We start from the raw sequence: 25,746 nt of genomic DNA, 5'->3' as shown, positions 1-25,746 counted from the left end.
GTAGAGAACAATTTTCCAGCCACACCTCTGATAATAATATTAGCCGACTTTTGACCTAACTTTATCGGCACTGATAAGCTGTGAATGTTCTTGATTGTTCTTTCAAAAATACTGAATAGCTGAAAGAAAACATTTTGAAACAACTACTTACCTTCACAACAAACATCCTCTCGGTTTGACTGCTGCCAATGGTGGCCTCATAATCTTTTTGGAGAAATTCCGGACTGTTGTCATTTTCATCCAGAAGAGTTACACTGACATTTGCTCTGACAACATGGTTTGGTGGTGTTGCTTCTGTGGCTTCAACCTTGAGAGTTAAAAGAACAAGATAGTTTTATCTCAAGATAAGGTCAGGGATGTTGACCCAAAAAACTCATTGGGCGTCTTCAGGCTACCTGAAATGTGATAGTGTCAGTTGTCTCTCTGTCCAGAGCAGTGGTGTTCCTAACAGTGATGGTCCCATCAGAACTGATGGAGAAAGGAGCCGATTCTGGAAGAACCTTCAGAGTTCCATTAAATCCTCCCTGTGGAGAGATAAATATGTGCTAATATGAGGCATTGCTGAAGTTGGTGTCTAAAAAGTTTAAATGTGAGATAGAAGTTACTCTTCATCAATCTTTTTGAAGAGTCATTTGAAACCCATTTGACTAAGTTGATTGGTGGTTTGCTCAACAAACAACAGAATGTCTTGTTGCTTCTCACTCACCTCATCTTTGTCTGTGACCTTCACGGTCAGGATGGTTGCGCCATTAACCAGATTCTCAGTGACGTTCACATCGTAGCTGCCCTTGTCGAACTCAGGCGCGTTGTTGTTCACGTCCGTCACATTCACCACCACTGAGGTGTTCCCAACCAGAGTGGGCGTTCCTCCATCTGAAGCCTCAACCACTAGTGTGTACTCCTTCACCTCACTGTAGTCCGGTAGAGGCCGGGCCAGTTGCAGAGCGCCCGAGGTGGCATTCAACTTAAACACAGGAGTATCCAATGAGGGACTCTGGTCGATAATTTTGTAAGATACTTCTGCATTTACTCCTTCATCCAGGTCTTTAGCTGACAGCTCGAGCAAGATTGTATCAGTTGACTCATCCTCCAGGACCAGGACCTGGTACACTGCCTGTGAGAATTCAGGGGCGTTATCATTGACGTCAATCACTTTGATCAGCAGGGAGGCATTGGCAGAGTTGGCTGGACGACCCTGATCTTCAGCCAGCACCTGAAGCTGGTACTCTGCCTTGACTTCTCTGTCCAGGCCAGCAGCCAGTGTCACCAGCCCAGACTCGGGATGGACAGCAAACCTGCCCTCTCCTCCAGTCAGTGAGTATCTGATCTCCCCGTTTGCACCACTGTCTCTGTCTGTAGCTGAAACAGTAGTAAGATTGAATCCTCCCGTCGCGTCCTCTGAGACTGATACTTCTACAGACGTCGAGTTAAAAACGGGACTGTTGTCGTTGATGTCAGTGACTTGCACCTCCACCACTGCTTCGTCAGTGCTGTCCCCGTCAGTGATGGAGATCCTCACAGAGTAGTTGTGTGGTGCTTCATCATAGTCAAGCTTCATTTTCGTGGAGAAATCACCGTTCTGGTTGATGCTGAATATGTCCTTGTGTTCTTCTGATTCTACCTGAAGAGTCACTTTGGTCACGTTTGGTGCAAGAAAACCAACCTGAAATTTTAAAAGCAGACAATTGATAGTGATCAGTATCTGGATGTAAACAAAACAAAGATATTTGAGCACAAGTCTAAATCACTTCAGCAGATCCAACAAAAGAAATACACTTGAGTGAGCCCAAGATTCAGTTTAGCAGGACCTGACACTGATTTGCAAAAGGAATTTGTTTTGACTAAGAATCATTTCCCTCCCAATGAGATTCCATTACATTCCAAATCTTTGTGTGTTGTCACAGGACCATCATCTTCCATAAGAATGAAAAGAATCTGCATGTCTCACCTTAACGATGACTGTTCCGTTGTCTCTTTCTTCTTCTATGGTTCCATTGTAGATTTTCTGAAGGAACTGGGGCTTTGTAACTCCCACAGCGGTAATCTGAACCTGAACTGAAGTGGAACGTGGCACAACACCTCCTGAAAATTAAGGATTCAATTTGTTATCAGACAATCGGGACAAAGTGACGTTAACATGCTTGTTGCTGCTGGACACTGGGAACTCCTACCATCTGTGGCTGTTACATTCAACGAGAACTCCTTAGTTTGATGTGCCTCCACTGGAATGAGTTTCGCCAGAGTGATGTCACCAGTGTTGTCAATGGAAAAATAGTCTTGTTCATTTCCAAAATCAATAGAGTATTTGATCTGTCCGTTGATGTCTGCATCAGCATCCACAGCCTCAACCTGAGAATTCCAAGAAAATATATTTTCTTAATTGCAAAATGTAAACAGAATCTCAATCTAATTCTGAAAGCAAAATCAGCAAATGAACTCCAGCAGTGGAAAGCAAATTGTTTTCTGTCTTGTCATGCCGCAGAAACCACAGCCTGGGGAACGCCATCAGCAGTGAAAGAGCAGTAAAAAGGAGAGTACAGAGGGTATTCTATTTTATTGTGATCAAATGTCTTGTATTTTGTATTTGATCCTAACCCAAAGAGACAGCTCATGTTCAGTAGTTTTTGCAGAAGCATTTAGCATCTTACCTTAAGCAGCAACGCTCCCACAGTATAGTTCGCAAACACGTATCCTTTGTACATGTCACTTGTGAAAGATGGACTGTTGTCATTTTCATCCTCAAGAGTAACTAGGACTGTCGCGACATCATTCCGAGCTGGATCTGTATCTATTGCTTCAATCTTAAAAGGAAGAAAAACAAAAGGACATTATAAGCACATTATAAATTCAAATAGAAAAACATGCATGTCTCTATTTATGGGCCCATTTGTATCTTTTTGCACCAGAGTTAACCTGACATTTGGACTACCTTAAAGGTAATGGTAGCATTGGTCTCTCTGTCTAGAGCTGCAGAGTTCTTCACTCTAACTGTCCCGTCATCATCGATGGTGAAAGGAGTGGATTCTGGACTGATCTTCAGGGTTCCCACAAATCCTCCCTGGGACAAAAGAGAATGTAAGAAAACAGTTCCACTCTTTTGGTTTTTGGAGCAATTTAAAATTGAAAGTACCTCATCTGCGTCAGTGACAGTGGCTTTGAACACGATGCTGTTGTTTGGGGAGTTTTCCAGGAGTGTGGCAGAATAAGAGTCCTGGTCCAACACTGGGGGCGAATCGTTCACATCCTCGACAGTGACCTGGACCACAGCGTCAGCAGTCTTCCCTGCATCGTCTGTCTGGGCCGCCTGCAGGTAGGACATATGGTAGAAAATTATTTGAATTTGATCCAATCCAAATGATTTTATTTCTGTCTCATTCCTAATTGTCCTGATTGTCTTTAGGGATCTTCTGGGTTCACTGTTGGGCTGCCTTCCAATATCACATCTGACCAGTTTTTCTGTTCATGTCAGTACCTTGATACTGATGTTGACGATGTTGCTGCTCATCAGCTCTCTGTCGAAGGACGTCTCAACTGATATAACTCCAGAGTTGGTGTGGATGTTGAAGTGTTCTTCGTACTCCTTTGGAAGCACTAAACAAAAACCATGTCCGAGGGTTTGTTTTGGATTCATACTAGATTTTCCCGTCATGGTCCAAGCCAGATTTTATAAATTTTGTTTGCTTACCACTGCTGATGCTGTATGTTACGGCCATGTTTATCCCACTGTCTCCATCCTGTGCCTTTATGGCCTCTGGAAGGATGGTTTTGAAAACCCCCTCCTGAAATAATTTGTGCACAAGTGTTAAATATAACAAAAAATTTAAGCATTACATTTTCAGATAACCAGATTTGCTCTAGATGTCATTTTTGTCCATTTAAAAATGTCTTCAGCCAACCAACAATAAAAATTCAGCAGGCTTTTACCAGAAGCTGGTTTTTGGACTCACCTCATTCTCTGCAATAAAAGCCTGGTATGTGTCGTGGCTGAAATAAGGATCAAGGTTGTCAGTGTCCTCCACATGAATCAACACAGTGGCTGTGTTGTTCAACCCACCTCCGTCCTGTCATAAATGATAGCAAAGGTCCATTTTATTAGGAGCCATCAAAAAACAAAATGTGTCTGGAGGGCATAACTTGCCTGGGCCATCACAGTGAGGTTGTACTTGGGCGCAACATTGAAGTTCAAGCTGGTATTCAGAAAAATATCCCCGGTGCTGTTTATCACAAAGACGTCTGACGGCGAAACCTTAATGGAGAAAGTTAATGTTATTGTTTTACTTTATTGTTCAACTAAGATGTTAAGCTGGAGGTGGAGGTGAAGTTTTACTAAATATCTTGACTTGTGAGACTGTGTGAGACTGTTGTCATCATTACGGCTCAGCTCAAACATAGCCCGAAACTTTAGCATTATTGGACCTGGCAGATTTATCTCCTCTGTGGCCACAAGTTATATAATGTGTCATTACAGATATGAACTACACTGCTTTACTGTACAAGCATGAATGTAATTACAATTGAATATGTCACTGTGTTGAATTCTGGGAAGATGTCCTTGTCCTCAGCTGTGATTTTTAAAACCCAGCTGTTCACCTCTGTTGCCTGAAACAAAAGAAGAGCAGGATGATTAGAAGCCACGAGACATGAAGCCTGTGTCAACCGTTTATTACAGAGAACAATTTAGAGGGATAATTCTCTCAGTAGTCTGTGAGGCTATAGTGGATGCACAAAGTTTTCCTTCTTTTTTTTTTTATAAACCTTGGCACATATTTGAATGTTATTTAGTGCTTTGTGAGCAGAAGTTAATTAATGTTTGGCATTGGCTGGGATTATTTCCCTTTCCCTCACATAACTTCTAAAGTTATGTGAGTTGGTAAATTTGACAGTTGCCTCCCTTGATATGGTAAATGTATTAAATGTTGTGTTTTGAGTTGTTTGAACTATCCCTTTAAACTATATTGATGCCTTTTTCTAATTTCCGTACTGAAAATTCTCATAATCTTCGAAGGACCTACCTCAGAGATGGTGGTATTATAGCTGTCCTGTAGAAACTCTGGACTTTCATTGATGTCCATGACAGGAACTTCCCTCATTTGGTATTTCTGCATGGAAAAAAATAACAACAATTATTTTGGATATTCTTTATGTGAAAGAAACATTTTCTTTCAAAGGTTTCAACTTTAAAACCGTGATTGAAATCCCAGAATTCATCATTTTTATCTGTTTTCTGTAACAAATCAGACTTCTTTTCTTTTTAAACACTTTACTCACCCCCCTTGTGCCCTCACAATGATAGTGGTAGTACATTCTTCTACTAGTCTGAAAAACACAAAAACAAAAAAAATGAATTGTCTGTGGAGAGACGTCTACGGAGACACAACATGGCTGTCATTCCTCTGACACGGCTGCTCGGCTTTTGAACTTTTTGAATTCTGAACATAGGTGCTTGTTGGGAAACTCACCTCATAGAACGTTTTAACATCCAGCGGCTGCTTGGTGCGAATCGTGGCGCTTGTTGCTCCAGCCTCTCGTATCAACTCTATGTATTCGAGGCTTTCTGGGTAAAACAGTGAGTCCAGCACCAAACCGGTTTCTGCTGGGATCCCTGTCACCACTTCCAAAACTCCTGCAACAACACAGCATCTGATTTTACGACAGATCGCATGAACAACAACAAATTCTAGTGGCATAAACTCCTACATTGACTGAACATATTTCCTTTTCATAGCCATTAAAACTTTTCTACATATTTTATGACCTAACCCCCAATAAAAAAAAATAAGTAAATAAATACATGTATAAACAATGAATGAACGACAACTGGCAATGGCAATTGGTTTGCTGTCAATTGAATTTGAACACCTAAATAAGTGCAGTGACAGTGATGATTAGCTTCTGCTTGACAAGCTTAGCATTTTGCTCGATCACGTTTCATTCGTTGTGCATTTTTTCAGTTTTTACATCATTTCACATAAGACTTTTGACACCTACCTTCATAATTTTCATCCACGCTGGGCAGAGGTATGTCGGTGTTACGATTGCAATCTATCTCTGTCGTATCTTGGGGAGCAAAAAACAAGCTGCTGTTAAATTCAGAGTTCAATTTGTTTGCACACACTCACACACATACACACATTCATGTAATCATATGCACAGTTGTAACTACACCTTTATACAGATGCCCATGATATCAGTTCATGTGTCACCAACTCAGAGCTCTGAGCAGGTCAATCCAACCTCGGGGTTCACTGGTTGTCTACTCACGTAAAGGAGACTCCGCAGCAGCGCAGACACCGAGGGAGGCGACCAGGAGCAGGAGACCGGCCCGAATCAGACCAGTGGAGCCCATATCGACTGGAATGTCTTTTCCTCCAGGTCAGACGGCAGCATCTGTGAACCTCACCTGTGTGCTCACCGTATTTCAGCTGTTCAGTTTTATGGCGGGCTGTAAAATATGATGGGCAAATATGATGTTTCCTGGATGCAGTTCAAGTCAACTCAGGGTGTGAGCACAGAAATAGCCAAGTCACAGCAAACCAACCCCAACCGAGTGCAGAGGCAGGTGACAGATGGAAATCGCCAGAGTTATCTCATACTGTGATAATCAATAAATCTGCTGATATCTTAACTGCGGCTGAGATTAGCCCAAAAAAAAAACGAAACATACGTGTTTAATTGCGTGACATCGTCACACTCAACTTACTCAACCTTTTCTCCTCCTCTTTTGTGTGATTGTATTTTATCTAAGATTTTTTTTTACAATGGATAATGCCCTCTAAACAGTATATATTATGTCCAGGTGTACAATGTGATGTCCAAATCATTATCCTTCTTAAACCCTTTGTTTTTATGAAAGCCTCCAGAAAATAGGTTGATTAATCTGTTATGTATTTATTAGTGCTATTGTGTGTGTGTGTGTGTATACTATGCATGGTTACGTATGCAAGGATGCCATATATGATGCCTGATGAAGGTCTGTTGACCGAAACATTGCTTGATTATTAAAAAGGAAGAGAGTTGAACAGTGTGTGGTAGCATTTTCCTGATTTTGTCTGACTCCTGGGTGGTGCTTTTCTCCGATGCACCTGTTCTTTTGGGAGCGCTGAGATTCCTTTATGATTTTTGGATGATTCTAAAATCACCCTCATACTGTATGTGCGCAAGACTTAAACGCCGGTTCACTGTTAAACAGCTGTTGCTTAACCCGGGCTGTTCAGGGCACCAGTGGGTGAAGCCTATCCCAGGCGGGGAAATTCACCTTCTGGTGATTAAGGGTGTGCCCGTTATAACATCTGACTATCACAAAAATTACGGTCAGGTTACTCAAGTGCAAAGTGCGCTTCCAACTCCTCAGGTGCCTTATTTCTGCGTTTTTGCACCTGCGTATTGTTAGCACAAAAAAACTTTGAGGATCTTGCACAAAGGTGGCAGACATCATAGCCACGAAGTAGAAGCAAAAATGGCCGCTATTTACAGCTGCCACTCATTCTTTGTGGATCTGGCCCTTATTCTCCAAATAAAAACAGTTTCTCTCCTGCTGCGACCTGACTCACCAATGGCGTTGCGAGAAGGCTTGCCATGACCTCTAGCCACTGCGGTCAGATGCAACATGGTGTCCTCTGTGACATATTTGATTTATTTATATTAGGCGTCAGCATGATAGCTCCATTGGTGCTGTCCAAGCTCAAGTACGGAGAACCTCCTGCCATGAAACTGCAGGTGAGAGTTAAGAGAATTTAGAAACTGGGCTGTGCACTCTACTCTGATCTTATTACGTTGTACTTGCCACCCACTGCTACAATTTCAGTAACATAAGCAAAGTATAAGCAAACAACTGCTGCACTAATGGCTATTACCACTAGCCAGAGTTTAACACAGTCAGCTAACATTTCACGGTACTAGCTGTGACTGAGGCAACAAGCTAATGTTTAAGACAGCTTGCTGGCGTCTATCATGAGGAGCTATTGACGGTGAGAAATGGCTGGAGATGCTAAGATGCTAACCCAGTTGACGTCTGTCACTAGGGGTTCATGTCTCTGCTGGCTGACATATGACACTCCTGCCTTGTAAAGCTGCATTGATTTTTTTTGGCTTGAACAAGTGCTGTGGAAAACAGCACTTTGATAAGCTAGCTGTGGTGAAACATCATCCTCGGCCTGGTAATGGGTTTTATTGATTATAGGGTAATAGCTTTATATAACTCTGAAATATCTGTGCTCTAAAATGACAAAACAACATGTTCATTGAACAAATGCATAGATAACAAATTTTTGATCTTTGATCAAGGCGGTGGTGAGATAAAACCCTAATATATTAGTTTGCCAGTGTTAGATAAAATTCCCTTGATTTATTGCAGGAAATTAATGTGTCCCTTATGCAACGACCATCACAGGTAGGCTGTGAAATTATTAATAATGTCTTTATCATGATCAAAGATAGGTGATGAGTGAGTTGCTCCCTGAGTCCTTGTCAGTCACCTTCAGTGTCAGCACCAGCTTCCCTGGATGCACATCTTTCAGCAGGACGCTGCTGGTGTGGTTGCTGGAGCTGAACTCTGGTCTATTGTCATTGACGTTGATAAAGACCACTGATATGGAGGAATGAAAGTGCCAAAATTAAATAAATAAATACATCAGTAAATAATTATTTAAATGTGTCATTAATTAATTAAAATACCAATTCATATATATATATTTTATATATATATATATTTTTTTTATCTGTAAAACTCGGCCATCAAAGTCGGTGGCCGGATCCTAACACCTGATTGGTTACCCTGCACATCAAGTCAAGGCAAATCGATTCCAGATAATTGGTCGGAGAGTGCAGAAATAACTGCAATTTCAACAAATTCCTATGCTTTCCACGCTACATGTTCGGGGTCAGCAGGTCCTGAATCCACATAATCTCCAAGTTCTAAAACATCTCTCACCAACTCCCTCGAAGGTTCATGGAGGTCCTCCACCAACAAAGCCACCTTGTTTAGAAAGACTTCAGACCAAACGTTGATGGTCAGGTTTGACAATAGTCCCACCAGGAATCTGCATGGAAAAGCGTTGATTCCGCAGAGAACAATCCTGATTCTGCGGAGAGCAAGTCTCGATTCCACGGCTTGAAAGCTGATTTTCCATGGGCATTAATAAACAACCTAAAATGACAATTTCTAACGGAAATTTATGTAAAAATGAAGTAAAAATTATCTTATGAAACTAATTGTAATATCAAAATACTTTAAAACATTGTGGTTATAAAATAATCAACATAATATTCTCTTTTCCCCTTTTGTCTGTCAGTTTAGTGCAGACAACGCCAGAAAACTTTCAAACAATACAACTCATATCTGAGGCTGACCATTGCACGGGAAGGCATCATACTCGCTGCAACTTCAAAATTGAGTGTGGGATGGATACCATTTAGGTGCCTTTCATGTAGCAAAGCTTACGTCTTAAAACATTGATAAAACACTCAACTATTTCTTTAAAGTGCAAGCACACAAACTACAGTGACACGAGTAAATTTAAGTCCTGGCTGTTTACCTCTGTAATGATCCAGTGGCTTAGTGCTTGGCTTTTGTTTGCATATTATTTAGCGCATTTTAACAGCATTACATCGTCACTTTTAAAATGTGAGACTTTTGTCATAGTTTCCAGTGTTGTGTAGACTGTAATGTGGCATTGAAAAATATATGTTGACTCGAGGGAAAAGAACAAGAAAAATCGACAAATAAATGTGGGTATTTTCAAGGCAAATCGATGGTAACCAGTTGTCTCAGGCGTCCCAAATCAAAATGTGACCTGCTGCTGGTGTTCTTAATAACACCAAAAGAAAGGCGAGGTTGCTGTGAGTCTCGGTGGCTCACGTAGATAGACAGGTAATATACGTTTTTATCATTTATTATTATTATTATTATTATTATTATTATTATTTTTATCATTGAGTGAGGTCGAGTCCAACTTGACGAAAAATTGTTTATTACATATTTTCTTTATTATCAATTTTTATGTGACTAGTGCGTAGCACTCACTTACAGAAGCATATTCGCTGTGGTAGATGTGGGCTGTAACTTTAAAATCGCCGGAAAAATGTTGTGCAGGTTTTGCGGCGCAGCACATCTGCAGCAGTTGGGCAAGGAAACCCGTTAAATCGGAAACCAGTAGCGCCACAACACCAGTGTCGGAGGATTCGGTAGATATCGCTCCATGCGCGCCACTCGCTGTCGACAGCATCCAAAAAGACGGTGTTCTGTACAAAACAAAGCCATTATCCGTTTCTGTAGCCGGCAGGACCAGTTGTAAGTCTTAGTAAGTTTCCGTCTATCTGACCGCGACATCTAGCGGCCGGGATGAAACCTACATGTAAAATATAATATTTTGCACCTTGCCCTATGTTCCGTGACTGCTTTGATTACGGCGGGGGGCTTTGAAATGAGCGGTAAATTCCTGGGGGGGACTAGACAGATAATAAATAATAATACATTCATGAAGCACTGCAACACAACCATGAAATAATTAATTAAATAGTGAAAAATATATATATACATAATATACAGCTCTGGAATAAATTAAGAGACCACTGCAAAATTATCAGTTTTTCTGATTTTACTATTTATAGGCATGTGTTTGAGTAAAATAAATATTTTTGATATATATATATACACATATATATATATATATATACATATATATATATATATATATATATATACATATATATATATATATATATATATATGTATATACATATATATATATATATATATATATATATGTACATACACATATTGTCTGATGCTATGACTACCAGCTCGTGAGTGTCTCTGCTCTCTCGGTCCAAAGAGCCAACAGCCATCAGTGTCCCATCCTAAAACACAAGTTGAGGTGTCAGAGAGCTGATAGGGCTGACAGACAGAAGTCCTTCTAATGTGTTTCTAGCCGCAGCTCTCTGAACCTGAAGAGTGGGTGTGTGGGGAAAAGTGCAGGTGCAGGTTTCAAGTGTAAGTGAATTTGTAACTTATCAAATAAATAGATTTTTATATTTGATAAGATGTGTGTATGATATTTATCTATATACATACACCTCACCATAGAGAGTCGCTCTGATGCCAGAAACACTTGACAGACTGGCGGTGTTTACCTATGCCAAATTACAAGTGGACATGAGCACAAACTCTTTGTGGATCTGCCGCTGTTTTGAATGAGACATATTTGCATATACGGGGTGTCATTTTGCACATAATGACTCATTTCAATATATTCCAATGAGTCTGGCGCAGATCTGCCATGACCTACGTGTCAGCGCATTTTCCACGGCTTTTCACGTTTGCATCCCCTCTGTGGATAGGACGCACTGGTTTTTGGGCTATTTACACAAATTTTCTGGTGCAAAAGCCAGGCGATCACTTTGTGGACCTGACCCTTTATGTAATTTATGCTTTCACAATACACACACACACAGATGTTGCTGCTGTGTTTTGGCTTTTATTTGGATTTAATTTCAAGTTCAATGAAAACATTAAATAAAAAAAAAGAAATATTAGGTTAAATAACTTGAAGATTTCTTTATACTAGATGTGGAAGACGCCTGAAAGCTCTTCGAATTGAGCTTTGGGGAAGCTGTCTGAACCAGACAGCTTTGTTAGCCCTGTGTTTACAGCCTCCTGCTAAAACTGATACTTCACTAAACATTCCACTTGGAGTAAGGAAGGGGACAAAACAAAGCAAACTCATTTCCACCGAGCCAGTACCTTGGTTAGTGTGAGGAATCAGTCTCCTTGGTGACATCATGTTGTCACCAAGGAGTATTTGTCACCAAAGAAGTATTTGAAATTTTTTTTGGGGATGTTGTCTGATGTGCGTCATTAAAGGGTTTTACAGAGATCAACGTGTTGGTACTGGATGAGGAATTAATGTCCATGAAAATGTATTTTCCGGTTGCACTGATGGTGGCGCTGTGACTTCCTGCGGTTGGCTTCAGAAAGACGTTTTCTTTTGTTGGTGTTCGCCCTTCAGTTCATCCTGGATTTTGCTGGACCTGCTGCTGCTGCTGCTTCTGCTGCTGCTGCTTCTGCTGCTGCTTGCTGACCTTCTACTGCCGTCCTGTTGTTGCTCCTTTACCCATTCACTCGTTTCAGGATTCTTTTGGAACCAATTCCTGAATCATAATTGGGGAGGTGGGGGTGGGGGGGAGTCATGTTAAAAGTTGCCTTTCAGAATGTGGTGATTTTTTTATGTGGCAAGAGTGAGAACATACTTATTGTCCAATTGGCTGATCTCCAACGTGTCGGATTGGCGAGAGCCCTTCTTCTTCATGTGGATACTGAAGACACACACACACACACACACACACACACACACACACACACACACACACACTAGTTAGGTTCATTTTGTATGATAACAATAACTTTCTTTTTTAAGAAACAAAAGGTTGTTGCTGAAAGTGCAGCATGACCTAGAAAAGCAGCCCTGGATTTGATTTGATTTTTTGATTGAGATCGGTGACTTGTAGCACCAGTGGGCTCCCCGCTCACTGATTCCACTGGGTGGCAACACAGAGTCTCACCTGATGAGCAGTGCAGCAGCCACAATCAGCAGCAGCAGGCAGAGTCCCAGCAGGACTCCCAGGGCGATGACCACTGCCTTACTGCTGCTGTTTCCGTCTTCGATGTTTCCACCACTCTCAACGTCAACGTCAACATCTTCTCCAAAAAGGCTTTTGAGTGCTGCCTGCAAAGCATTTGACTGGCTCTTCAACTTCCTGAAAAAATACAAAGATTCCAGTTGACTGTTTGATACAACCGGCTTTCAAAACGTGTGTATGTATATATGTGTATATGCAGGGCATCATTTTAAAAAAAATGTATCTTGAAAACTACTAAGTCTAGCTCAATGAAATTGAACAGTTTAGGTGTTGAACATCATAAGTTTATTATGGGACCTATTTCATAAGTGTTCAAAATGTGCACCGCCTGTAACATGGCACACAACAATTGGGTGTGCCGTGTCACAACTGGGAGACTGTGTGCGAGCACATTCCAAGACTCAAAATGATTTCTCTTTGCGAGTTAACGACATGGCTCAACCTGAATATAGAACAAAAATAAAACATTAAATACAAAATCTTGATCTGTTTCTATACATTCTTTGAAAATTTTAGGTTGTTTCAACAAGAATAGCCAATCATTTTTTGGGACACCATATATACAACTATATGAACTGAGAAAGTGATTACCAGAACACCTAACAGGATAATAGAAGAAAAACACATTTTTGAACTCATGGAACTTTTGAATAATAAAGAATGTCTAACCTAAATGTTGAAATGAAAAGAACTACTGTATATATACATGTCAATGAACTATATACACATAAATGCAACCTCCCTCCACCCTTAGACCCTCGCACCGGGTGAGGAAAAACTTCCAAAGAAACACTGGAAAGGGGGAAAAAAAACAACCTCCAAGCCACAGAGGAGGGATCCTTCTCCTTAGGACGGGTAGACGGGTAGACGGGTAGACACAAATAAATATGTGTGTGTGTGTGTGTGTGTGTGTGTGTGTGTGTGTGTGTGTGTGAATGTAAGATAATTATCAGATTTATTTAGAGACGTTTTACATATCTTTTTTGACGTGTCTACTCCCTTGTTGCAGCCTAATGCTACAATTGTTTGAATTATTTTCACACCGATGTTCACTCAACAACCGAGTGAACATAGAAATGCTTTTCAAATTTATGAAAAAGGAAAAAAAAGACCCCTCCTTGAACTGACACGTTACCTAAGTGGTGGGGTCATGTAGACAATGACAGCGCAACCTGTAGTGGCGTTATTCAGAGGAAGGGCCTGCTCAATCTGAACATGAACGTTGTTTTAGTTACTGCACTTCTGTGCAAGTCACAAGAGGGAAGGAGTACTTCAAGGGCTTCCTTATCCTACCAGCTGTCATGTTCTGTGTATTTCCTGTTTTTATTTTGAAGACTGTTTATTCTGTTGTCAGCATCTTTAGTTTTTCTTCCTGTGTTTAGTGCTTGACGCCTGTCACCTGTGTCTCGTTGTCAGCCCTGCCCTTGATTGTTTTCACCTGTGTTCCTCTGCCCCTGTGTATAAATAGTCTGGTCCCAATTTGTCCTTGTGGGATCATTGTGTCTTCTGTTGAGGGACGTGGTCACGCCGCGCTCGGTTTTGCCCAAGTGTTCATGCCGTCCTCTGTTTTTTTGCCCCAGTGTTCTTAGGTCTGTTCTTGGTTCTTGTTTCTCCTAGTTTCTTTTTCCAATTTTTTTTTTTTGTACCTGCTTTGTCTTTTTATTAAGTCTCCCAGTGTGTTTTTGTTATTAGTTACCCTCATTGGACACCCGTTTTGTTTTTACTTAAAATAAAGCCTTTTTTCCCCCTGAAAATCCTGAGTGGTCCGCTTCTGGGTCCTGCCTCCACGCTCCCGTCTTGACACCAACATGTATTCCATACAGGAAGCAGACCTGTGGTGGAGGGCAACTAATCTCTAATATATAAATTGTACATGCAGTTAAACAACTTTGTGGTGGTGGAGCCCCTAGGGCAGATGAAATCCGTCGTGGCTACCTCAACGCACTGGATGTTGGAAAGCAGTAATGGTTGACGTTAATGATTGAGACTTACTTGATAACCTCCTTGGACGGGACAACCAGCTCTCCATCCAGACTGATGAAGCTGACCAGCGTCGTGGTGGTTTCCCTGGGGGATCTGGACTCCAAGACTCCGTTGCTCTGCACGGCCAGGATACTGACGGTCCAACCCAGAACTGAAGCCAAGGCACTGAACCACCAGAACCAGAGAGTGAACATGAGCCAGTCACGTCTGCAGAAAGGTCTGAATGATGAGTGTCCGAGAGAACTTCACCTCTCCACCTCCGTGATCTGCTCCTCAACTGTGTTGGCAGGCTGGTTGATGGCGATGACCACCACATCATTGCTGTTTGCCGCTCCATTAACCACCACCTGGAGGCAGCATAATTCATTTTTGTAAAATTTCCCCCTTAGGTAAAAGCTCAGGAATTGGAATGTTTTGAATTTGGTTTGGTAACACATAACACAATTGTCAAAGACAAGACCACTGTCGTTTTTAACACTGACTTCCACTTTCGTCACAGCCTCAAGTCCTCTGGGGTCGGACACTTTAACCTCCAGTGTAGCCTTGAATCCAGCCAGATCCGCCACTGAGACCACATAGACCTGACCTGAGGATGAGTCCACGTCGAAGTGACGACTTTGGCCTACGAGACTGTAGGTCAGCAAGCCGCCGTCACCCACGTCAGGATCGGTAGCCTGGAGAGTCACACAGTGAAGGTTTGCCCCGCATCAGTACGTTTGGATTAGTCCCTGCAAGACTGATGCCTACGCTATTTTCCGCTACATTGTTTGTCAGAAAAATAACACTGAATAATCTCAAAATAACAGTGAATACTGAAGCATCCCATGAAATTTGCCAAGATAAATTACAGCGTTCCAAAAGTCTGCCCATGAGATTATGAGTCCATCAAGTTTTATCGGATGATTTGATCTGTGGTGATTAGCCATGAACTGCTGACATAAGAGTTATTAAACTTTGTTGAAACTTTGAATTAGCGTTCTGATAACATGAGTACAAATCAACTAACAACTCTGTGATGTAACTGCTTTTGCAGCCATTACTAAGTCATAAACCTTGCACTGCAGCTTGTGTTCTTCCGGAAAAACAGAACAGCCACTACTTTGCATGACCTTTGCCTGTATTGGTGTGTATTACTTCTTCTGTTGGACTTCATACCCCTGACTGTAATATTTCCCAACAACTGTAAGCTGATTGCAGCTGAGTGTGTTTACCATGACAGTGACAATTGGTGTTTTATAGGGAGCGATGCTTAACACAGATGCTTGGTATGGGTTGGTGTGAAACTGTGGAGGCTCATTCTCATCCCAAACCCAAACTGTGACCTAGGAGAGAGAAAACGGGTTCAACGGGCACATGTTTAAGAGTCAGTTGACCAATATCACATGTTGGTCTAAACATTTACAGTTTGAAAGGGTTAATGCTCCTGAAAAAGGCATAGAATCAAGCTGAATGCCGCCTTGAAGGCTGGTCGAGGTCATTTTTTTTTAACCTTGACCTCCCTGACAGCAAAGAGGACAAGGACCAAAACTGAAAACAGATGGTTGTAGAAGATCTGCAGCCTTATTCTACGATTGATGTTATTGTTTTTAACAGAACCAGGTCTTACAATGGCAACAGCAGACGTTGGTGGTGACCGTGTGTCTTCTGCCTCCACTTCCAGGATGTACAACCCCTGTAGCTCTTTGTCCAGAGATGCCTTTGTGTGAAGAAACCCATTGGTGTCCACAGAGAACAGGTCATTGTGGTTTCTCAGGCTGTACGAGATGCTGTAAAGGTCACTTCCTGAGGAAGCCTGGACTTTCCCCAGGTTTCCTGCTGGTTGGTTCTCGGGCAGGCTGAAGTTGTAATAGGAGCTGAGAAAGGCTACGCCCTCCGAAATGGCCACCACCGTCAGGTTGATGATGACAGTGGCTGCAAGAAAAAGGGTAGTTTAACTACATGACTTACCCAAGGGAAAGAAAAAAATCCAAAACTGTTGGGTCAGTGAGATTCAGAAGTTTTGCACATTCATCTTGAAAATCACCAAACTCTAGAGGATGTACTTTGGATGTTGTAACACAGGCTTGTTAAGACATCTTGGAGTTGCTCCGACAAAACGTTGTGACACAGCCCGCTCCTTTGGTCTCCAAATACGCCTGCTGCCACCTGACTGACCTGTGGCATTGAGAGGAGGCTCGCCATGATCTTGAGCCATCGCGGTGAGATCCAACATGGTGTCCTCCGTGACACCAGTGACAATAGACGTAAGTGTAATAGCTCCAGTTGTGCTGTCCAAGTTCAAGTATGGAGAACCTCCTCCCAGGAAACTGCAGGTGAGAGGTAAAAGGATTTAGAAACTTGGCTCTGCACTCCACTCTGATTTTATGTCCTGGTAATTGCCACCCTCTGCTATGACATCAGAAACATCTTCAATTAACTAATCACTGCTCTCACTAATGGCTACCACTAGCCAGTACTTTACACAGTCAGCTAACATCTCACGGTACTAGCAGTGACTGAGACAACAAGCTAATGCACAAGAGAGCTAGCTAACATCTACCACAGGGAGCAACTAATAGTGAGAAATGGCTAAAAGATGCTAACCCAGTTGACATCTATCATTAAGAGTCTGTCTCTGCTGGCTGACATGACACTTCTGCCTTTATTTCGATTGAACAAGTGCAGAGGAAAACAGCACTTTGATAAGTTTCCTTACTACCTGTGGTGAAACATTAACCTCAGCCTGGTAATGGGTGGTAAAACCAGGTCTTTATTGAATTTAGCATAATGGGTTTATATTACTCTGGAATACAGTATCTGTGCTGTAAAATGAAAAACAAAAAACAAAGTGAGTTGAACAAATGCACAGACAAGAAACTTTTGATCAAGGCAGTGCTGAGATAAAACCTTGATATATTAGCCCAACTACAGTAACATGAAATTCCCAAAATATATTCCGGTGAATTAACATCTCTTTTATCCAATGACCATTACAAGTAGGCTGTGAACTCACAAGTTATTTATAATGTATTTATCATGAGCAAAGACCTGTAGGTGATGAGTGAGTTGCTCCCTGAATCCTTGTCAGTTGCCTCCAGTGTCCGCACCAACTTCCCTGGATTTGCCTCTTTCAGCAGGATGCTACTGATGTAGCTGCTGGAGCTGAATTCGGGTTTGTTGTCGTTAACGTCGGTAACATGCACTCTGACGGTGGTGATGTTCTGGATCACAAGGTAAAAACAGTTCAAGGCTATGAAAACAGGTTGTTCTCCCCTGAGTGCCCATGAGGGAGGCAGTGGCTCTCATTTCTTACAGTCTTTGGCATGGCCATTGTGGGGATTGAGCCTACAGCCTTTCAGTTTGAGGGCAGACACACAACCACAAGGCCTCTCACCTGTCTCTGTGGGTTTCCGTTGTCTGATGCTGTGACTACCAGCTCGTAAGTGTCTCTGCTCTCTCGGTCCAAAGAGCCAACAGCCATCAGTGTCCCATCCTAAAACACAAGTTGAGGTGTCAGAGAGCTGATAGGGCTGAAAGACAGAAGTCCGTTGAAGCATTTCTTGCCGCACCTCTCTGAACCTGAAGAGTGGGTGTGGGGGGGAGATGGATATGGTGACCACTCCATTGGGACCAATGTCAGGGTCTGTGGGCATCATGTTTATGATGTCTGCTGGCCTCTCCTCTGAGTAGTCGCCCTCTAGGATCTCAAACTGTTCTGGAATGGTGGGGAATTGTGGTGCATTGTCATTGTAGTCCAGGATGGAGATGTTGATCACGGCAGTTGCACTTAGACCACTGGACGGCTGATCCACCGCTATCACCTGGACAAATAAGGTTCAACTCGTTCATTTTATTTTTTTTGTCACTGACCAAGAATTATGTTTACCACTTAGGAAGCTGCGGCTCAGAGGTTATTCACACGCTTAGGAGAGATATAGCTGACGTTTTACTTGTAACCTGTAATATGTAGTTGTCTTGTGTCTCTCTGTCCAAAGTAACGTCTTTCTGCAGCGAGACGACACCTTGGTTGTTGATTTGAAAGGTATCGCTAATGTACAGGAAGTGGCCGTTAGAAAATCCACCCTACAGAAGAAAAAGAGAGAGTAAAATAAAAAGATATAGGGAGTGGTGAAGTGAAGTGGAGAAAAGGTAGCAAATGTATAGCATTAAAGCAAAACAATTGCTGTTCTTTTTGGACATCCTTGGCTTTCTCGGCTAATATAATAAGTATTATATTATAGTAAAACTTAACTTGATCAAATGCTATTGATTTACAGTTGAGAATTCTGTTTTTATTATTATTATTATTATTATTATTATTATTATTATTATTATTATTATTATTATTATCATTATTATCATTATTATTATTATCATTATTATTATTATTATTATTTACAAGTCTACTGAAAAAGTGATCTTGGTGACCAAAAAGGTTTTTGGCTCACCTCATCTTTGTCTGTGATCTTCACGGTCAGGATGGTTGCACCACTTGCCAGGTTCTCAGTGACGTTCACATCGTAGCTTCCCTTGTCAAACTTAGGCCGGTTGTTGTTCACATCCGTCACCTTCACCATCACTGAGGTGTTCCCAACCAGAGTGGGCGTTCCTCCATCTGAAGCCTCAACCACTAGTGTGTACTCCTTCACCTCACTGTAGTCCAGTAGAGGCTGAGCCAGTTGCAGAGTGCCCAACGTGGCATCCAAATCAAACACAGCGAGACCCAATGAGGGATTCACGTGGACAATTTCGTAAGATACTTTTGCATTTTCTCCTTCATCCAGGTCTTTAGCTGACAGCTCGAGCAAGATTGTATCAGTTGACTCATCCTCCAGGACCAGGACCTGGTACACTGCCTGTGAGAATTCAGGGGCGTTATCATTGACGTCAATCACATTGATCAGCAGGGAGGCATTGGCAGAGTTGGCTGGACGACCCTGATCTTCAGCCAGCACCTGAAGCTGGTACTCTGCCTTGACTTCTCTGTCCAGGCCAGCAGCCAGTGTCACCAGCCCAGACTCAGGATGGACAACAAACCTGCCCTCTCCTCCAGTCAGTGAGTATCTGATCTCCCCGTTTGCACCACTGTCTTTGTCTGTAGCTGAAACAGTAGTAACACTGAATCCTGCCTCCTTATCCTCTGAGACTGCTTCTTCCATAGACGCTGAGTTAAAAACTGGACTGTTGTCGTTGGTATCAGTGACTTGCACCTCCACCACTGCTTCGTCAGTGTCGACCCCATCAGTGATGGAGATCCTCACAGAGTAGTTGTGTGGTGCTTCATCGTAGTCAAGCTTTTTTATATTTGAGAGTTCACCGGCCTGGTTGATGCTGAATATGTCCTTGTGTTCTACTGATAGCACCTGAAGAGTCACTGGGGTTTCGTCAGTTGCAAGAAAACCAACCTGAAAGTTTAAAAGCAGACAGTAGATACTAATCTGACAGTATCTGTGTGTAAACAAAACAAAGATCAACTCTAAATCATTTCAGCAGATCCAATAAAAGAATTGCACTTGAGCTAACCCAAGAGTCAGTTTAACAGGACCTGGCATCAATTTTCAAAAGAAACAAGTTTTAATCCCCACCCCCAATGTCAGGCGATAACATTCCAAATCTTTATATATATTCACAGGACCATCATCTTCCATAAAAATGAAAAGAATCTGCATGTCTCACCTTAACGATGACTGTTCCTGTGTCTCTTTCCTCTTCTGTAGTGCCTTGGTAGGTTCTCTGGTTGAACTGGGGCTTTTTATCTCCAACAGCATTAATCTGCACCTGAGCCAAAGTGGAACGTGACACATCACCTCCTGAAAATGAAAGATTAAATTTCTCAACAGATAATCAAGAAAAAGTGACCTTGCCGCGGGACATTGTAAGCTCCTACCATCTGTGGCTGTTATGAACAACAAGAACTCCTCAGTTTGATGCGCCTCCAGTGGAATGATTTCAGTGAGAGTGATGGCACCAGTGCTTTCATTAATAGAAAAGTAGCGTTGTTGATTCCCAAAATCAATGGAGTATTTGATCTGTGCGTTGATGTCTGCATCAAGATCCACAGCCTCAACCTGAGAATTCCAAAAACACAAATTTGTGGCTTGCCTCATGAGTTTCTTCTTGACCTTTTGAATTTTACATTTCCAGCATTATCCTCTAAGACCCAAACTATAGTATATTGAGGAGTCTCTGTGCCTTTCAAAACACCACTGTATACTAACAGTTGTGCTGCGTAGATTCATTATATTAATTTTCAATCCATACATTCATGGATTAAGACTTTTTAAGACTTCATAACAATTTCTGTCCCACCTGAAAGGCTGCCTGGTGCACAGCTTTTTGTGATTACTTGTCAACCATTATATATTATTTAAAAAACAAACAAACAAACAAAAACTTGTATGCCATGTAGACATCTATAAATGTGTTCTTTGTTTTGTATAAAAGGCTTTCTACTTGTGCCCTGGTGTTTTCTGTCAGTTCCATTGTTCAGGGCTAATACACAAAAAAAACTATTTTATATAATTAATTTCAGTGATTTTTCAAGAAACTTATATTTGAGTGTTGATGAGTAATTACTTTAATCTGAGTGTTACATTTAATGATGATAGAATTCTTATCTAACTTTATAACTTAACTGCAGATAGAGACAGAACTTTTTTTGTCAAGGACGGTGGGGGCATTGATCAGTTGATGGACCATCGCTTTTATAACACTGGATAACAAGTTTCCAGCCACACCCCTGATAATAATATTCGCCGACTTTAGATCTGCCTTTATCCAACACTGATAGGCTGTGAATGTTCTTGATTGTTCTTTCAACATACTGAACAACTACTTTGGAAAGAAAACATTTTGTAACCAGTTACTTACCCTCACAACCAACATCCCTTCTGTTTGGTTGCTGAACAGTTTGGCCTCATAATTGCTATGGAGAAATTCTGGACTGTTGTCATTTTCATCCAGAAGAGTTACATGTACGGTTGCTGTGACAACCTGGTTTGGTGGTGTTGCTTCTGTGGCTTCAACCTTGAAAGTTCAATGGACAAGAGAATTTTACCTCAAGATAAGGTCAGGGATGTTGATCCCAAAAACTGACTGGGCCTCTTCAGGCTACCTGAAATGTGATAGTGTCAGTTGTCTCTCTGTCCAGAGCAGTGGTGTTCCTAACAGTGATGGTCCCATCAGAACTGATGGAGAACGGAGCCGATTCTGGAAGAACCCTCAGAGTTCCATTAAATCCTCCCTGTGGAGAGTTGATGATTTGCTGACATGAGACATTGCTGCTATTTTTGTTTCATATGTGAGATAGAACTTGCTCTGATTGAGTCTTTTTGAAATAGTAATTTGGAACCCGTTTGAGTGAGCCAAATTGTGGTTAGGTTAAAGTTAGTACAACACACAAAAGTTTATCTTGCTTCTTCTTACTCACCTTATCGTTGTCTGTGACCTTCACGGTCAGGATGGGTGCACCATTAACCAGATTCTCAGTGACGTTCACATCGTAGCTTCCCTTGTCGAACTCAGGTGCGTTGTTGTTCACATCCGTCACCTTCACCACCACTGAGGTGTTCCCAACCAGAGTGGGCGTTCCTCCATCTGAAGCCTCAACCACTAGTGTGTACTCCTTCACCTCACTGTAGTCCAGTAGAGGCTGAGCCAGTTGCAGAGTGCCCAAGTTGGAATCCAACTCAAACACAGGAAGAGCTGATGAGGGACTCACATGGACAATTTTGTAAAATACTTTTGCATTTTCTCCTTCATCCAGGTCTGTAGCTGACAGCGTCAGCAAGCTTGTATCAATTGAATGATTTTCCGGGACCTGGAGCTGGTACCATGCCTGTGAGAATACAGGGGCGTTGTCATTGACATCAGTCACATTGATCAGCAGGGAGGCAGTTGCTGTGTTGGCTGGAAGACCCTGATCTTCAGCCAGCACCTGAAGCTGGTACTCTGCCTTGACTTCTCTGTCCAGGCCAGCAGCCAGTGTCACCAGCCCAGACTCAGGATGGACAACAAACCTGCCCTCTCCTCCAGTCAGTGAGTATCTAATCTCCCCGTTTGCACCGCTGTCTTTGTCTGTTGCTGAAACAGCCGTAACACTGAATCCTTCCGTCGCATCCTCTGAGACTGATACTCCCATAGTCGTCGAGTTAAAAACGGGACTGTTGTCGTTGATGTCAGTGACTTGCACCTCCACCACTGCTTCGTCAGTGCTGTCCCCGTCAGTGATGGAGATCCTCACAGAGTAGTTGTGTGGTGCTTCATCATAGTCAAGCTTCTTTTTAGTAAAGAGTTCACCATTTGGGTTGATGCTGAATTTGTCTACTTCTGTGCCCACCATAAGAATCACCGTATCAGATTCTAAAGCAAAAAAGCTTATCTGAAACCACATATATGTATGTGTAAGTCATCACATATATAATATAAACACATGGTTATTATTTTATATATATATGTGTGTGTGTGTGTGTGTGTGTGTGTGTGTGTGCGTGCGTGTGTGTGTGTGTATGTGTGTGTGTGTGTGTGTGCTGTCAAATTGCCGGAAGTCTTACTTTCAGAACAAGAGCTACATCATTCTGTTCTTCTACAATAGTTCCCAAATAGACTTTTTGCAAGAACTGAGGGATTGAGTTTCCGGGAGCAAGAATTTTCACCTGCGCTGAAGAGGACCGGGGTATTGCCCCCCCTGGAAGAAAGATAAATGGAGAATTTAAACTTGGCAGCCTCGAAAGCTTTCATTAAAAACTAATCCGACAGAATCTTGTTTCCGTTGGAATCATCAATGATGAACAACTAACAATCTGTGTCTCTAAGGAAGAACCATTCTATTTGCAGAGAATGCGACTGTTCCAGCCTCCACTCTGGCCCCCTGCTCCTGCAGCTCCCTCACACTGATGAGTTGGCGTTGCTGCCTGCTGCAGCAGCTTCCAGCTGCAACAGATCTCAGCGCACCTGCAGGAGGTCAGTGATCACCAGCGCCTATTTATTCCTCCCGAAGACTCGTCACAGTGCCAGATGATTCCTGCATCCTGAATCTGCATCCTGCATTCTCATTTTGAGAAGTCTTTCCAGTGGACATTTTTGTGACCAATCTGTGTCTCTCTTTGTGTTTTTCCAGTGTCTCCGCACACTCAGTCACTCACTGCCGCTCTCTGGACCTACGTGCCAAATAAATTTTTTTTTTTTTTTTTTCATGCCACAAAGACTGCTTTTTGGGTCCTCCTGAAACCTTAAGATTCTGACCCTTCACATAGAGATCCTATTTGTGTATCCTGTGAAAAACCTACCATCGCTAGCTGTTACATAGAGAGGGAACTCCAGAATCTTTTTTTCCTGAAGGGGAATTTGTTTAGCCAATGTGATCTTTCCTGTGTCTTCATCAATGGAAAAGTAGCCCTCGCTGTTTCCAAAGTCAATATTGTATTTGACGTGTCCATTTTCACCTGCATCTTGGTCTTCAGCCATTACCTTTAAATTAAAGAGAACAAAATCTTTATACTATTTAGAGTGTGAAATGAGCAAATGAACAGTAGACAATTTTTTTTCCGTCTCGTTAATTATGACAGAAAAAGACGCCAGAAACCGCATGCTGGGGTACAACACACAAGCTGTAAAAATGGTGTGTAGAAATTATTTGTTGTTTACTGAACTGTGAGGAAAATGTGGCAAAATGTCTTAGATTTTTATTGCGACTAAATTAGTAGTCCAGTAGTTTTTGCAGAAAAATTTAGCAGCTCACCTGAACCAGCAACATTCCCTCAGTTTGATTGGCAAACACGTGTCCGTAGTACATGTTACTTGTGAAAGATGGACTATTGTCATTCTCATCCTCAAGAATAACAAGGACTTCCTTGACTACCCTCTCAGCTGAATCTGTATCCAATGCTTCAATCTTACAGGGAAGAATAACACAAGGACATTATTAAGACATTATTATTCCAGATAGAGAAGGATTTATTTCTGTTTGTAGGCCCATTTGTATCTTTTGCACCAGAGTTAACTTGAATTCTAGACTACCTGAAAGGTGATGTTAGCGTTGGTTTCTCTGTCGAGAGCCTCAGAGTTCTTCACTCTAACTGTCCCTTCGGCATCAATGGTGAAAGGAGTGGCTTCCGGAATGATCTTCAGTGTCCCCACAAATCCTCCCTGGGACAGATAATATAACAGATAATGTAAGACATCGCTTCCACTCTCCAGTTAATTTTTATGGAGTGATTTAATATGGAAAGTACCTCATCTGTGTCGGTGACAATGGCTTTGAACACAGTGTTGTTGTTTGGGGAGTTTTCCAGGAGTGTGACAGAATAAGAGTTCTGGTCAAACACTGGGGGTGAATCGTTCACATCCTCAACAGTGACCAAGACCACAGCGTCGGCAGTCTTCAGTGAATCATCTGTCTGCGTCGCCTGCAGGCAGGACATATGATAAGAAATTATTTGATTTTGATTCAATCGAAATTATTTGATTTCTGAGTGTCTCTGGGATCCTCTGGGCTTGGTGTCGGGCTTTCTATTACCACCTCGGACCTCCGACCGTTTTTTCTGTTAACGTCAGTACCTTGATACTGATGAGGATGTTGTTGCTGCTCATCTCCTCTCTGTCAAAGGATGTCTGCACTGACAGAACTCCAGAGCTGGCGTCGATGCTGAAGTGTCGGTCATACTTCTCGGGAAGCACTAAACAAAGATCATGTCTGTCAGAGGGTTTGTTTCGGAATACTAGATTTCCCTTTCATGGTCCAAGCCAGTTTTTGAACTTTTGATTGGTTTACCACTGCTGATGTTGTATGTTACAGTCATGTTTATCCCACTGTCTCCATCCTGTGCCTTTATGGCCTCTGGAAGGATGGTCCTCAAAGACCCATCCTGAAATATTTTGTGCATAAATGTTAGATGTAACACTTGTGCTACATCATAACATGATAATTTACAATCACATAAACCACAATAATCAACCGGTAGGCTTTAATTGTTAGGTGGTTTTTGGACTCACCTTATTCTCTGGAATAACAGCATGGTATGTGTTGTGGATGAAATAAGGATTGAGGTTGTCAAAGTCCCTCACATCGATCAACACAGTGGCCGTGTCGTTCAATCCGCCGTTGTCCTATCAAGAACAATAACAAGCAGTCTTGTTGTATTGGGGGCC

General features: G+C 42.0%; 2 protein-coding genes across 3 annotated transcripts in view; both read right to left on the bottom strand.

Annotated features, from left to right (window-relative positions):
• LOC142881389 (protocadherin Fat 4-like) overlaps positions 1–25,700 on the bottom strand; it is a 95,176-nt gene extending 69,476 nt beyond the window's left edge. The window contains exons 1-16 of one of the 2 annotated variants that reach the window (XM_076015662.1): positions 25,591–25,700; positions 25,370–25,463; positions 25,156–25,274; positions 24,831–25,004; positions 24,616–24,744; positions 24,338–24,490; positions 23,886–24,066; positions 23,151–23,284; positions 22,028–22,978; positions 21,713–21,841; positions 21,469–21,624; positions 2,172–2,349; positions 1,949–2,082; positions 707–1,663; positions 396–524; positions 152–307 (exon numbers count right to left, since the gene is read on the bottom strand). In XM_076015662.1, the coding sequence (XP_075871777.1) occupies positions 152–307; positions 396–524; positions 707–1,663; positions 1,949–2,082; positions 2,172–2,349; positions 21,469–21,624; positions 21,713–21,841; positions 22,028–22,978; positions 23,151–23,284; positions 23,886–24,066; positions 24,338–24,490; positions 24,616–24,744; positions 24,831–25,004; positions 25,156–25,274; positions 25,370–25,397 (3,708 nt within the window). In that variant the 5' untranslated portion in view covers positions 25,398–25,463; positions 25,591–25,700. Of the gene's footprint in view, positions 1–151; positions 308–395; positions 525–706; positions 1,664–1,948; positions 2,083–2,171; positions 2,350–19,046; positions 20,004–20,274; positions 20,409–20,485; positions 20,667–21,468; positions 21,625–21,712; positions 21,842–22,027; positions 22,979–23,150; positions 23,285–23,885; positions 24,067–24,337; positions 24,491–24,615; positions 24,745–24,830; positions 25,005–25,155; positions 25,275–25,369; positions 25,464–25,590 lie in introns of both variants that reach the window. The other variant, XM_076015663.1, reaches the window with a different exon arrangement.
• LOC142881346 (protocadherin beta-5-like) lies at positions 3,921–5,622 on the bottom strand. Its single transcript, XM_076015613.1, has 6 exons — positions 5,460–5,622; positions 5,269–5,316; positions 5,013–5,099; positions 4,513–4,599; positions 4,139–4,246; positions 3,921–4,061 (listed from the first exon to the last, which is right to left on the bottom strand). Exons 2-6 carry the CDS (start codon positions 5,302–5,304, stop codon positions 3,921–3,923), a joined length of 459 nt encoding a protein of 152 aa, XP_075871728.1. The 5' UTR covers positions 5,305–5,316; positions 5,460–5,622.
• Positions 25,701–25,746: the final 46 nt, after the last annotated feature.

This window comes from Nelusetta ayraudi, unplaced genomic scaffold, assembly GCF_046127955.1.
Source record: "Nelusetta ayraudi isolate G7.1 ecotype Tasmania unplaced genomic scaffold, CSIRO-AGI_Nayr_v1 ptg000192l, whole genome shotgun sequence".
In the NCBI taxonomy this organism is placed as follows: Eukaryota; Metazoa; Chordata; class Actinopteri; order Tetraodontiformes; family Monacanthidae; genus Nelusetta; species Nelusetta ayraudi.
This window is presented reverse-complemented; position numbering and strand designations above follow the sequence as displayed.